Below are 14807 nucleotides of genomic sequence, written 5' to 3' on the forward strand. Positions count from 1 at the left end.
CGAAAGGAAATATCCAATGAGACTGAGTGGCAAACCACGGCGGAATGTAGGACATAAACGGAATGTATTTCAAGCCCGAACGTCCACAATTCCGACATTCGATCTAGCTGGACGTCCAGGCTCTTGTGACGTTCACATGTCTAGAGACGAGGCTTCGTGGAAGTACGAAACAGTGCGCCAAGAAAAAGCTTTCAACTCATTGCAAGTAGATAGACTTGATTTACGCAGGCAAATTTTAGATATGTCTTTTTTTATGTACAATAGCGTGTTACCATCGCGCTTGTTTTACACACCTTATGCATGAAAAATCGCATATTCTCACAATGCAGGGCATTGAAAGTGACAGTTAACTTTACGTACTCCTATACACGTAGTTATCTAGCCTCGTTACAAGATGCCTTACTTCGAAAAAGCAAAAAAAAAAGCAATATGTTACTGTTGTACACTTACGCGAGATGCGGTATCGTAGACGGAAACCCTTGCCGCTGCTGCTCCAGTCGGTGCGGAACATCACCAACACTGAAGAAGCGACGGAGTAGTTACCGGGCGCGTCGACGCCACACCAGGGTCCTCCCAGCACAGGCGATGACGTTGAATTGCCCGCGTACAGCGTTAAATTGTCGTACTTGCAAGTGTCATGATCTGCGCAGAAAAGCAGGATGCTAGTTTGGCGGTTGCATTTATTATTGCAACAGCAATTATATAGACGCTCTCGGCGGCTTTTTACCGTCGAAGTCAGCGCAGAGATGGCGCAAAGGGCTAAAGAGCGCATTTCAAGGGCGTCGCCCCGCCCGGAGTTCGCCGTAGTGCCTCTGCGCGCCCGCGCTACTTATTTTGACCTACAGGGCGTGGCAGCCTGCGCTCGCGCGCTTATCTCTTGAGTGGAGAGCATTGTACGTGCCTTGCTTTCATCGCAAAGTATGCGTTGTAGCCATAGACCGCACGAAGTTCACTCCATCATCTGCAGCGGCCACGATTGCTAAAAAAGTGAGCAGCTATTATTTCGTCGAAGGACATTCCAATTTGTTGCTATCACATTCATTGCTTCAGTCTTGCGGCGAAACTGACTTTCTTTTATGCTTTAACTCCTATGTCACGGCCCAATTATGTAACGCATAAAAAGCATCAATGAAGGGATGAAGAAAAGGTCAAGAAGTCCACGAAGATTGTTAGTAATCCCCTTCCTACTGAGTGGTGCAGGGCCTGTGCAGAAACAGGGACATACGACACACGGTGACAAATTGAAATGTTCTTCTTGCGTCTGTGTTCGCTCGATGCTTTACTGGGTATGATCATGTACCAGGACGTTCCCATTTCTAACACATTCTTCAGTAACTATCTAAACCCCCTAAACCTACATAGTAGGCAAACCAAAAGAATGGCCCTAGTAAAAAGCATGACAAAAATAAAAACTTCTAAACAGGTGATAACACAATAGGAAAGCTGAGTAGGGGTGATGAATCGGACCACTGCCATCGCGGGAATCATACTGTCACGATTAGAAAAGAAGAGTGCGGCGGCATTACTGTGCACTGCTTGAGTAACGATGAAATGCTGACTCACTCTCGAGTTCGAAGTTGTCGCTGTCGAAGCTGAGCTCCAGGTGACTTCCCTGCGGCACCACGATCAGGTAGGAGCAGTTCAGGTTGTTGGCGTAGTTTTCGGGGAAGCGTGGTGAGGTGATCTCTCCCTCGTCCTCTTCGTACCGGTCGCCACAGGCTGTGGGAGAAACGTGGCCGCAAGATGTTCGATAGGTTGGCAATGACACTGAACACATCGACTTCCGTCACGCAATCACGGAAAAGTAAGAAGGGTGATAGTAGAGCCTCAGGGCAGTCACCCTGTCTTTACAGCCGACTGCCGCGGAATATCAGTTTGGTTAAATTTCTTATGTGCGAGTTTTAGTGTATGCCGCTGAACCAAAGTTGGCGATACTGTAGAGTTGGCGATGTTGTAATTTTGCTCTAAGCAGCCTCGAAACGACGCCTAATCAGACGACGTGCGCACCTTGGGCCCGTTATCGCAATGAGGTATGCAAACGAGAAAGCCTATAAAAGAAGCTTTAGCGTTGGTTTAATGCGAAGATCACACCGAGGTTTCATGCGTTCTAGGTATGGGCCGATACACGTTTCGTTGCCATAAAATGCTAAAGATGGCGTAGCTTTCAGTTTCCGCACCAGAAATGGCTATTCTTGCAAGATATTACTCTGCACTAATTTCAAACCTCAAGTTTTGCCTAGAGGTTTCGTGTTAGTACACTGCTCGAAACTAGGATTTGTATGAGGGCTAAATATTTACATCAGTTGACATTTCCGTGAAAAGCCATACTTTATTTCTTAACTGCTTCGGAAAATGGCTAAAACACCGCGTCTGTTGCCATACGCGCGTAACGCTTTAAGGCGTTGCTGTGGATTGTTTTGCCATTCCCAAGCTGAAGGCACAGGCTCGTCAATAGACTGCAATATCTACAAGCGTGACGCCATGGTATCGATTGCAGAAGCACGATGGTGAGGTTCTAGTAATTTTTTTTAAACCTCCTTGGTTCTAGTTCGCCTTCAGTCATAGAAAAGTGGTGTACATTCTCCGTGAAATGGTGCGTCGAACAGCAGGAGCATAGCAATAAAAAAATAAAAAATAATAAAAAAACTGAAGAACACAGTTCGACTCGTTCACCAATATTTTCGCGCTTTCGGAATATTGTCATTCGAGAAATTCTAGAGGAAATACAAACCATTATGGACGTTGAAATAACTGTTACAAATTATGTTACTTTCACAACATTCTCAGAACTATGCCAACACAGAATAACGAATCAGATAATTTGTCATTAATATACTGCAATGCATGTTTTTCAAGCAGCTTATACGCCTTTCATGAGGGCCCCGTTAACTGCTTTAAACTCCTTCATGTTTATTATGAAAAATATGTGCTCGGTGTCACACGGTCGCGCATGCGCGAAGGAAGTTCATTGGAGTTTTAAGATCTCCAAAGACGATCTCCGAATACGGCGGAAGGGAGTCTCTACTCCCCAATCATGTGAAGTTGTGAAATACAAACTAATAATAAAATCACCGCAATCAACATATAATGAACTTTATTGGTGCTATATTTTGCGAAAGGAATAGTACCTACATGACATTACCTTCAACCTTTGCTATGATTGCAGCAGTCGTAAACGCGCCTACCCCCCCCCCCCCCCTTTTTTTATCCACTAAGTCGAATACGGTACATTTGCAGTGCGACCCGCTCGATGCTAACTACAAAGCTAAGCGAGTGAAGCTCAAAATGGCTATTCCCGGAAGTCTCCTGCTGTGCGCTGAAAAGAATAATAATCAGGAGAACGAATAAACAAGTTCGGATTGGCCTTAATATCGCAAATGTTTCGCATTAACGGGAAGGTGTAAATAAATAGCGGGAAATCCAGGCCTAAGAGCCTCACCTAAATGAGACGCAAACCTAACCAGTCAGAACATTCGTGGCATTTCTGGTGCTAGGGTCACATTTTGTGAAAGGACAGTTACCAAAGGGGCCTTATGCTTTGCTTCCTTTCAAGTGCACGTAATAAATAATAATTAATTGAGGTCGATAACTGACTGAAGAGTTTCAAACAAGCACTTGCAAAATCGGTGACTAGACAAAGAGCAGATTTAGAAGTGTCCAAATAGGTGTCAAAATGGCGCAGCCCGCTCTTTTTCTTTATCTTGCCCAAGGTAGTATAAGAAGCAAACAGTGAGTAGCGAAGAGTGAAAACTCATACTTCAGAGACGTAATCAGCCACTTGAACTGGCTATGTTTCTTACATTATAGCCCCATTAATTGAGACAATTGGTGGAAAGCGTAGGCACTTGCCCTTGGTGACGACCATGCGGAAACCGTCGGCTTGTATATCTCCGTTAGAGCGGAAGAGGACGCGGGCACGGTGCGTGGTTGCCTCGATGGCCGCCGGCGCCTCGATGCCACAGTAGCTGCCCACTGGGAGTGTCTCCCACTGGCCGTCCGGGCGTTCGTTGAACACCTGGATATTTTGTCAGTCAAGCGATGAACACAGGGTCAGTTGGTTGATGTTCCCACTTTGGTACGCGCTCATTTCAAGTATCACGCAGAAGAACTCAGACGGACAAGCGTTAGCAGGTTGAAACGGAACATTCAACCGTATTATTTCTATGCGCCGTTCACAAATATAGATGACAAAGTCGACATGAAAGCGACAGGATGCATTAGCCTAGACTCTGGAACATCATTCCTTTGCACGTCCGCCGTTACCTCAATTTGTGCAGATGACAAGCTTATCGATGGCGCAATAACGCACTTTTCTGTACACAGAGAAGCCATGATTGTAGCTCCACAAACTACTCTATTTTTGGCGTTCTTTATTTGTTTCATGATTGCTGTTTTTCCAAGTTCAGGCCCACATGACCATTGGTTACAATGTGTGGCTCTGTTACCGAAGTGGATTAATTGAAACGTATCCATGCTCCTTTAAACTTTTAGTTAATACTTCTTGAGGTTTTACCAATATGTTGCATTCCCCATGTTAGTGGAAAGCTGCATATTACTTCTTACATTTTTCTTACATTTATTGCATCCTTGGGTTTATATTGAGTTGATGACCATCTTACACAAATAAATATTTCGGGGAACTGAGAACTTGTTCAATTACTAACAGGCATAAATTATTAATAAGCAATCTAGATACACCTTAAATGTGGACATTAAAAGTTACGCTTTGATTCCTACGTTAACAAACTTACGAACATTCTCTGTGATCCTAACAAAACTTGGCGTACGCTAAAGAACGTCCCATATAAAAACAGCGTTTCCCGGGAACTAAAGCACAGGGATCGAGTCCGAAGCGGTAAATCCCTCGCAGAAGCATTGGAACATTACTGTTTATGATTTGGGTTCTTTGACTCGCAAGACAGTGAATACTTTGAGAAGGATATAAACGCCAGTTTGCAGAACACAAAATATCTTCGTCCTTTTGTATCCAAAGAAGCGACACACATTATTCGAGCCTTGAAGAGTAGCTCCGCTTGTAGCTACGGCGGCGCAAATATGGAGCCAACCAAAGCGATTGTGGACATACTGAGCGACGTAGTCGACGTAGTCTGCGAAACAACAAACCCTGCGTTTCCTAGCCGTGATGCGAAATTTCCGGATATGAAAATTGCTATGGGACTGTCGTGTTCCATAAAGTTGGTGTCACTGATTGAATCAATTTCACGCTTCCACTGTCATGTAAACTGGTAATGTGGCCACCTATAGGAGTCAAAAAACCCAAGGAAATATTGTCAACATAGCACTACTCTCTTGGGTGCTTGAAGCAAATATATGAGATGATGTGACATCTATCAGTGCACCGGTAAACCAGGAGAAGCGTGGTTAAAAGTATCTGTATCTATCGTACCAATATTCTGTACATTCGCAATTAAATCCTGCGTCACCATTTGCATGCTGCAAATAAGTTGTTTAGCGGATTTATTCCAGTATTCGCTTCATAGAGCTTAAGCCAACGCCGTTTGAAGAAAAAAGCCTTGCATGTAGAAGGGCTCAGCCTAACGGCTCTGACGAACTTTCTGCCATCGTGCGAGTATTCTAATCTAATTACGCCGCTTGATTATTTTCTGTCATCCGTTGTGTTACCTTATATTGACAGCGCGTTCCATCGCTCTAACAGGCAACCGTTTTCCTGCACTATAAAAGGCCCCTGCAACACTTTTTGAGCATGGTCTGAAAACGCTGCCGATCGGTAGTCGAGGCTCCTGAGAACACGCGAGCCAAATATTACAGCGCGACACTCGGCCTCGAATTTACAATTAGCTCTGAAAGTCAGCCAGAAATCGTTCCCTTTTCTTTCTACAAGTGATGCCATAAACCCAAATCACTGCGTCATAAACCCAAAGTGCACGGCCATTGGCTTATTTGAGCATCGTGAGCTGCACAGTTGACGCAGCCGCCGCCGGATGCCGCTAGGTGCCCGCGCAGGACTCTGTAGTGCTATAATTACACACATAATAGAATTACACTAGCGCGCCCGCGATCACAATGAAGCTAAACCGCACTTTAAATAAACAAAAGAAAAGAAAGTGCTCAAGGTCATGACGCGCCCCGACGATACGTTGCTTCTTGCCACCTTGTCATACACTCCCCCCCCCCCCCCTTCCCTGCGCGTAGCTTTCCGTGCGCTCTCTGGTACGAACGGAGGGAGAAAATGTTTAAAACGTGCGACTGTAGCTCCACTCGTACTTAACGAATTCTAAAATATTTGGCGGCAGTCGATTTTTGTGGCAATAAACTACTTAACGAAGTCATTCGATGATTACCTCGAAAAGTGTTGCGGGGCCCCTTTAACGCGTCTAATACAAGCTCGGGATGTTAATGTTAACTACAAATCAGCTGCACAAGGATGCTGTCTAGACGCCGTATTTATTATAAAAATGAAGAGGCGGACGTGTATCTATGCTTAGTGCTTTGCACCTTGACGTAGTCGGCGATGCAGTTAGTGCTGGCCTCGATGTCGAAGCGGCCCCGGAAGGCAAGCAGTGCCCGGTATCCCTTCTGGACGTCCACTGTCCAGTCGCACTCGGTGTTGGCCGGGTACCGGTTCGGATAGTTGGGCGACTGCAGGGACTGCTCACCTCGGCCGTGCACCAGGCCGCCGCACGCTGCGATAGAGTTGAGTCATATGTTTGTGTTTTCTTTCAAATGGCAAATGGATGCGTACGGGCCACATACTGTCTGCCGTATACTAGTGATGCAGAACTATCGGTAAATTGACGATAGTTTATTTTTTGAAACTATCGATATTGTAAACAAACTATAGATAGTGCTATTATCGACAAACTATCGATAGTGCTATCGGTAGTACCAGCGTTAATATTACTAGAGCGATATTATTGCCACGCGTGTTTATCGCTTTGTTTTGACGTATTCGGGTTTCACCCACAAAGACTGTTAGAAACGTTTGACGTAGACCGCGCCGTAATGTTTGTGAAGCTTCAAATTGTTTCAGATCATTCTGTTAAGATTACGCGCCAGACGCGAATAGTCAAGTTTATTTGATAGTTTACGCGAGCACCAGCGATAACGCTGGAAGGTTTGATGATTGATGTATAAAGGACGACGCGTTCCACCGATGATCAGGTTACTCAACGGCTGACGACTGGTCCCGCCGCTGTCAGTGCGCAGCATGTATCGCTTGTATTTTGAGTTTTGCTTTTCTGGGCACAAGTTCGCCCAAATGAAGAGCTCCGTATTTCCCAGTCTTGCGGCAGCATTATTCACCGTCACAACTACGTGACAATACTATCGATAGTGGTGTGAGTAATGATGCGGTTGCTGGCCGGCAGTATTGCCAAAATATTTGCGATAGCCTACTACCAGCTTCGCTTAATTTATGAGCAATTTTTGGCAGAGAAATTAATTATTTCCGCAGTAAAAATGGTGGAATATATCCATCAATAAATTCGTATCCAAAAGCAACCAGTTACACCTTACAATTATTTTTCTTGCTATTTTTTTATTTTGAAATCATAAAATGCAATATCAATTTGAAGCCGCGCAGTTCCACCACATGTAAAGGCTTCCTTTCCGCTACAGCTGAACAGTTTGACTTATGATCATGTATCAGCAAAGCACTCTGGTGAAGAACACAAGCATGTCAACTTTCTTGCCCTTCAGCCTGCTTCTCCGGCTCCACTATGTACCACGCGCGCGGGGAACCAAGTTTATTCTGCAGTTAGTCGGCGGTGCTGATTTTATACTATCGATAGTACCATCGAATTTTTTACTATCGATAGCGCTATCGATAGTATTTTTCACCATCGATAGTTCGATAGTGACTCCGCTATCGATAGTATCAATAGTCCCCTCGATAGTTCTGCATCACTACCGTATACACAAACTGGCCTGAACTCAGCCTTCCGCCATTGCCGTGAAGAGGTCACTAGGCTACACAGTGACTATACTACGCCGCAAAATTGATTGAGAGTTACCTTTCTACTCCAGTGCTTTCGGGTAGACTCTGAAATCTCTTAGAACCGAAAGTCGGGTTCAGTAAAATCAAATCTGAGTAGCTAGTTCTACCAAAGCATGGCGTTGCCATCCACTTCTACTCGCTATCACACTACAGGCAATCGCACTACTAGTTAGTTGGTGCCGGTTGCCACCCTGTTTCAAAGGAGTCTTTTTCAAAGTTCACTGTCATCATCATCATCACATTATTATTATAGTCATCATAATTTTGTTCATGTATGTCTGGAGGAAAAGCCTTGTAAATTATGAGGTTAGAAGAAAGACGGAAAGCTCTGGCAATAGCTTTCCCTGCAGTTACCGCTCTTATCACTTTGAAGTGAATTTTTGAATTTAATGCATTTTATTTATTTTTAACAAGTCAAGAGGAAGGCAAGGACTGAAGGCGTATGTGCCTGACAATGCTACCGTCCACCGCGTACAATACAACACGGTTGTACACAAGTTCTAACCATACCTGCGCAAAAATAAGGATACACAAAGCACTGTGACCACTGAAACCATACACGCACAGTCAACACACACTTAAACCGTATCTAAGAAACCCTGTACTTATATATGAGAAAAACGAAATACGCGCTCAATATACGACACTTTCAACAAATTGACTCAAATAGTGAAAAAATAACAATAAAAATGGAGTTCTGTCGTTATTAGAACATAGACTAGACCTAATTTGCTCTTTAAATGCGCGCGAGGAGCATTCATAATTAACCTGACTTTCAGTTTCGTTTAGAAGAGAGAGAGCCTTACATGAAATTGTATGACTGCTATATACTTCCCTATTGTCTGTGGCGTTGCTTAGTTCCCCTTTAGTGTGCTTCCTAGCCTCTCCTAAATTGTTTTTTTTTTTCTACAAGTACTCGCGGTCCAGTGGTTTTCCACTGCAGTGAGGATTTGAACGAGAACTTTCACATGAAGCTATCGCTAAATAAAGTTGAATACTAATAAAGTTGAATACTTAACCTAACTCACTGATCCGTCTTATTGTGGGGAGGAAAATGAGGGAGCATTTTGCGAGTCACAGAGAGTGAACAAGAACTCCATATTGAAAGCCGTACGTCTAGCACTTTTTTCCGCGATAGACTATATAATAATTGAGGCATTCACAATGGCGCGTGCGAGAAACGGTTGGGACGTTTCGTAAACCGGAGAGCAAGTCACCACTAATGATGAAAGGGGTACTCAGAGGCTCCATTTCTGGCCAGAATCATACCAGTTCAGCAAAATTATGAAATCAGGAAAAAACGAAAAAAGTGCTAACGTCCTTTAGTTGAACAGCACAGCGAATGCATGAACAATGAACGTCATGGTCTTACAAAGACGAATGAAGAAAGAATCGTGCTGAAAAAAAAGCAAGACTGCGACAGCATACTCCAAGAACGAAACCCGTCGTCGACGCTTTCAGCTCTTACTTGCGGAGAAGCTCTGTCCAATAGGCACCTCAGTTTCTGCGCAATGTTAGAGTCACTGTCGTAGCAGCTTGGCGGCTAAAATTTAGCGCTGCTAACCTCATGGACATGGGTTCAATTCCTGGCCAAGCTGGTCGCATCTCCATGAAATCGAAATGCGAGAACACACGCGTATTTATGTGCACGTTAAGTAACCACATGTGGTTCAAAATAGTTCGGAGTGCCCCACTATGGTGCGTCATGTTGATGTACTTTTGGTACGTAAAACGCCAGAACCAAATTTAATTTTAAGCTCTAAATCTCTCACCGAGGCCGACTGCGCTGACACTGATGTTGAAGCCTTTGGCTGTGCCCACTGAGTCCGAATGGAATATGAGCATGAACGAGGTGCCGATGAGAGAAGTGGGGCTGCGCTGTCCGCAGTACTGGTTCACGCTGGGCGCCAGTCCGTTGCTGCCGCTCTTCACGTCCAACCAGTCCAGGCTGCAGTTTTCCTCCAGGGAGAAGCTGCTGAAGTTTAGCTGCGCATGATTGACATCACGTAGTTGTTGTTTTTTGTTTGTTTATCGGTAAATGGTCTAGATTTGCTTCTACCTGATACATGTAACCTGTTATTTCGTGGAGAAAGAGATTATATTGTGGCTTATAGACAGTGCTTCGAAAGCGCTTTAATGAATTGTAGTGAGCTAAATAAAATCTCCTCGGAAAAACTTAAAAAAAAAAACCAGTAGCAACGAAAACCTGCCGAAATCGGCAGTTTGACAGCGTGGCTGCCCCTGTACGTGGCAGCAACCGCTTACAGACGCGTTTTGCTCAAACGACTGCTTTTGCGCGCATATTCAGAGAATGATTTCACGAGTAAGCATGGCCAATTGTCGAAATACAATGAATTCAGCAGAATAAAAATATGTTTCTTATAAATACAACATAAATGCAACTTTTCATGCAACTGCGACGCGTCTACAGATATATTCGTCACATTATTGAGGAATGGTGAGCGGGAACATTAATAATAATAATAATAATAATAATAATAATAATAATAATAATAATAATAATAATAATAATAATAATAATAATAATAATATCTGGGTTTTAACGTCCTAAAACCCCGATATGATTATGAGAGACACCGTAGTGGTATACGATAAGTATAGTTGCCACCTTTGCCCCCCCAAAAAAACAACCAGGCCTTCGGGGCGGGGTGGGGGTGGGGGTGGGGTATTTATACAGGAGGTTAAACTTATGTTAAACAATACGTGCAAGGCTATAGGTCACTGACATGCAATTAGAGCTGTTCGCCGCCGCCGCCGCCTGTTTTTGCTCACGCCGCTCGCGCCGCCGCCGCTGCCGCGCTATAATAGTGGCGCGCCACCGTTTGTCTTTTCTTTTAATATGAGAGGAATGTGGAAATAAAATACAACACATCACCGGGGGAGCTCTCCTCGGTGTGTCCGTGTAATGGACTGTCCAGCCGCCGCTGATTGGCGGGAGCTCGGCGAGCAACGCGCCCTCTGTTTCCAGTTCTTTTCTGATTTTGACGTCACGAAGCTTTCACAACTCCCGACACAAATGAGAGGAACAAAATGCGCCTCAACCTTGCAATTCAACCTTGGAGGTTGCAATTCAACCTTGAAAAAAAATTAGGGGGGAGCGCGCTTAGCGTCTACATGACAACGTCCTATAAAGCCGCTACCTCCTCGGGTTCGTGTCACAAAGCTCCTGTTTAATTTCATTTTTGTGGTGGGCACATGGAAAAAAAAAAACATTGACGAGCACGCGCGCATATATATAGCGTCCACATGCCGACCTCCTTCGACGCCGCTCCCCCTTGTGCTTCATGCTTTGGTCACAATTCCCAGCATGCCCCTATTTCATTCTTTATGGCTGGGGCACAGTGAACGCTTCTAGAGTTCACTGTATCTGGGAAGTTATTCTCGATGTTGGCCCCTAGTCGACTGTCCATTTCGGCTGCCACTGATTGACTGGAGTTCGGCGAGCACCGCGCCCCCTCTTTCCTGTTCTTCTTTCGTAACGTCATTTTGACATCATGAAGCTTTCACAACTCTCGACACAAATGAGAGAGACGGAATGGTCCGCCGCGGTGGAGCAGTGGTTATGGTGCTCGGCTGCTGACCCGAAAGTCACGGGTTCGATCCCGGCCGCGGCGGTCGCATTTCGATGGAGGTGAAATGCTAGAGGCCCGTATACTTGCGATGTAAGTACACGTTAAAGAACGCCAGATGGTCAAAATTTTCGAAGCCCTCCTTTCCGGTGTCTCTCGTAATTTTGGAACGAAAAACCCCAGATATTAGCGAGTTTTAGTATAGCGGAAAACAGCAAACGCAAGGGTTTAGCGTTAGCGTTAGCGTTGCGTGCTCCTAACTGCGCATGAGCAGAACGTAAACGTAGCCCGAGCTCTTACGTACGAACGCTATTTCTGGAATATAGCGTTCAACGCTAACGCACGCAAGAGATCCCGTACGTAGGGCAAGATGGCGGTGCCTGTTGGAGCGAGAGCCGTCCACTTCGAATCTTTGTAGCCGTCGTCCTGCATTATTAAACTTATTCATTCCCTAATAATGTTCGTGTTTGATTTAGATTTGAGTAATGAGGCTTCGCCAACCGTGTACCGCCGATAAAATAGCTCCGTTTTTGAGATACAAAGTGGATTTGCGCTGCAGAAGGCTTAGCAAGATTTGTTTGCAAGGTTCGCTTATGTTTTCTGTAGCAGCGTAGAGATGGCGACGCTGTCTTTAGTCGCCTCTTTCCAAGATACGGCCACAAGTGAAGCAGATACATGTCAGGCGTCGTTAAGTGAAGCAGATACATGTCAGGCGTCGTTTCCCTTCATGCCTTTCGCGGCAGTGCATGAATGTGACGCGTGATGCGTCCCAGCTTAAAAAGGCCAAGTAATAGGGGTGTTGAAGAATTTTCAAACGCGGCATGTCGACAGAAACCAGTGTGTCAGAACTCAACACTTCTGCAAACGCGACATGGAGACGCAACAGTCGTGACTTTGGATCAGCTCGACTTGGTGGCGCTTTTGTGGATTCTACGGTGCATTTAGTGTTTTTATGTCTAGATGGCGCCGTATGTGCTTGCGTTAGCGTTAGCGGGAATGCCTTCCGCTGTACTAAAAGACCACCATTTGGCACGCAGCGCGTTCTGTTTTAGCGTTAGCGTTGAGACGCACGCTAACGCTAACGTAAGCGTTTCCCGCTATACTAAAACTCGCTATTAGTATTGAGGGACGTAATGCGCTTCAGCGCAACGAACGCAGCCCCCAGAGAACTTCGAGACGCCACAACAGTGATTCACGTGACATCATTAGGGTACACGTTCTCGATTGTTCGATGTACGAGAAATATCAGTTGTGAATTGTCTCGCACCCTGCTTCGCCATGGAGTAGCCCACCCTTTCTCCCTTGCCTCGCGTGACAATATATCGTGCGCAATGAACTGATATCGCTTCATTTTTTTTTTTTTGCGTTTCCGACTGCGCAAACGGAGATAACAGGGTGTAGCCGACAAGAGCAAAATCCTGACAGGCTCAACGCTTAGTGCCGACATTGTACGCGTGCTTTATGAAGAAATATGTGGCGCGAGGAGATATCGCCTGTAAGAAGGGTAGTGAAGGCGAGAACGAAACCAATGAAAAAGGCGTCGGATTACTTGATTCTTACAACGGACGAACTCTTTACAGTGGAGACAATGCAGCTCTCCAGAAAAAGGCAAGCCCTCTCCCATGGTTTTTGTGCATTTTTTATTGCGATAACAATTATATGGACACCCTGGAAAGATTTTCACCATCGCCGTACTGTTCCGTATAAAGTCCAAATCGAAAGCATCGCTGCGCGCATCGCATGTTGTACCCGCGAGTTAAAGCTCACGAGTGCTGGCGAGGAACACGGTTGAAGCAAAGATGAAACAAGCAGGCCTTCTCTGTCGCACAGAGGGCGCATGCGATAACATCAACCTGCGTGCGAGGCCTGCCGTTATTTGCTCTTCAACCAGAAAAAAAAAGAAAAAACGCCCGCCTCTTTTCGCTGGGCGAAGGAGCATGAAGGGACACTGGGGTAGGCGGGGCTGCGTGGCTCGAGCAGCAACTGTGAACCTTGACTATGAGAGCACGGTCGCTATGTCAGCAGACATCAGCAAACGGATCGTGTACCCTTCTACGCGCTGCGATTTCAACGCTTCGTGATATGTCCACTGATACGAGAAAGTGCACGAAAACCGCTTCTTTCCCGGGCACGGCCGTATTCTCATACACCATAGTTTTGTAGAGTGACGCGAGATCGGTCCAAAAAGAGTTAGCTGCTAGCCTTAGTTCGTATAACTTTACGACATGTTGCTATCGCATTCACTGTTTCGCCCTTTCGGTGAAACAGATTTTTTTCTGAAAATCAAGGTGCAAAATTCTCTCCACATCATCTCTTGAATCTCCCCCCCCGCCCCCCCTCTTGCGCCCACGGTGTAAGGATATACTCAGGTGATGACACTCTTCCCCCAACGCATGGGAAACCGCAATCCACGCGCCTCCAGATAATGTTCGGGTTCTTATCAGATGATTTGCAGTTTCATCGGCGCCGTCTTGGAGGGCGCTACGAAAAGCGGGACAGTCGTCTCCATAGCAACGCGCATGCTGCTGATAACGTGCATTTTTTTGTGCCATTTTGTTGGATAATGTGCATCCGCCAAGCGGCGTCGAGGGGCGAAATCGAGAGAGCAACAGGAGAGGGCACGGCGAGCGCGGCGCACTCCGCCTCAAGCCACTAGATGGCGCACCGTTCAACGGACCGACGACCGAACATTTTCTGGCCGCTTAGGCGCACGCAGTGTCAACACCTGAATATTCTTACACCGTGCTTGCGCCACACCGCCGCCGACCCGATCAACCCCACGCCGGTCATACGCCGCCGCCGGAGGAGGAAACACCGGCGCGCCGCCGCCGGCGATTATGGGACCGGCGCACAGGTCTTCATGTAATGCGATTTATTGCAACATTGCTTTCTTAGAACGAAATGCATATAACGTACACGTACACAAAAACGCAACACTGAGCTAACCAACTAGTCTGCTGGCTGGCATAAAAAATCACAGCATATCCACAGGGTGAATGATGATAAGTGGGGCGAAGCTCCGGAGGGAATCATCGGTAAACCGTGAAACTCTTCGGCGAAATTCGCCCAGTACATCATATAAAGGATGTGAAACACCGTGTTATCACCGCTTTGTGATCGGTGAAATGCAGGGAAAGTGTCCGCTCCCGAGCGAAAGAGAAAGCGCGCCAAGAGCGACCGCGTTCCCCGCTCGCCCTGTGAGAATTAACGGCAAGGCTAGAGGGAAGACACGACGCGCG

The 14807-nt window shown here is 45.9% G+C and overlaps 1 protein-coding gene across 1 annotated transcript in view; it reads right to left on the reverse strand.

Moving 5' to 3' along the window:
• Positions 1–14807, reverse strand: part of LOC119394421 (cubilin) — a 230161-nt gene that overhangs the window by 29904 nt on the left and 185450 nt on the right. The window contains exons 53-57 of the mRNA XM_037661722.2: positions 9751–9964; positions 6478–6665; positions 3850–4015; positions 1564–1719; positions 451–642 (exon numbers count right to left, since the gene is read on the reverse strand). Coding sequence (XP_037517650.1) covers positions 451–642; positions 1564–1719; positions 3850–4015; positions 6478–6665; positions 9751–9964 — 916 coding nt within the window. The remainder of the gene's footprint in view (positions 1–450; positions 643–1563; positions 1720–3849; positions 4016–6477; positions 6666–9750; positions 9965–14807) is intronic.

This window comes from Rhipicephalus sanguineus, chromosome 5 (genome assembly GCF_013339695.2).
Source record: "Rhipicephalus sanguineus isolate Rsan-2018 chromosome 5, BIME_Rsan_1.4, whole genome shotgun sequence".
Lineage (NCBI taxonomy): Eukaryota > Metazoa > Arthropoda > Arachnida > Ixodida > Ixodidae > Rhipicephalus > Rhipicephalus sanguineus.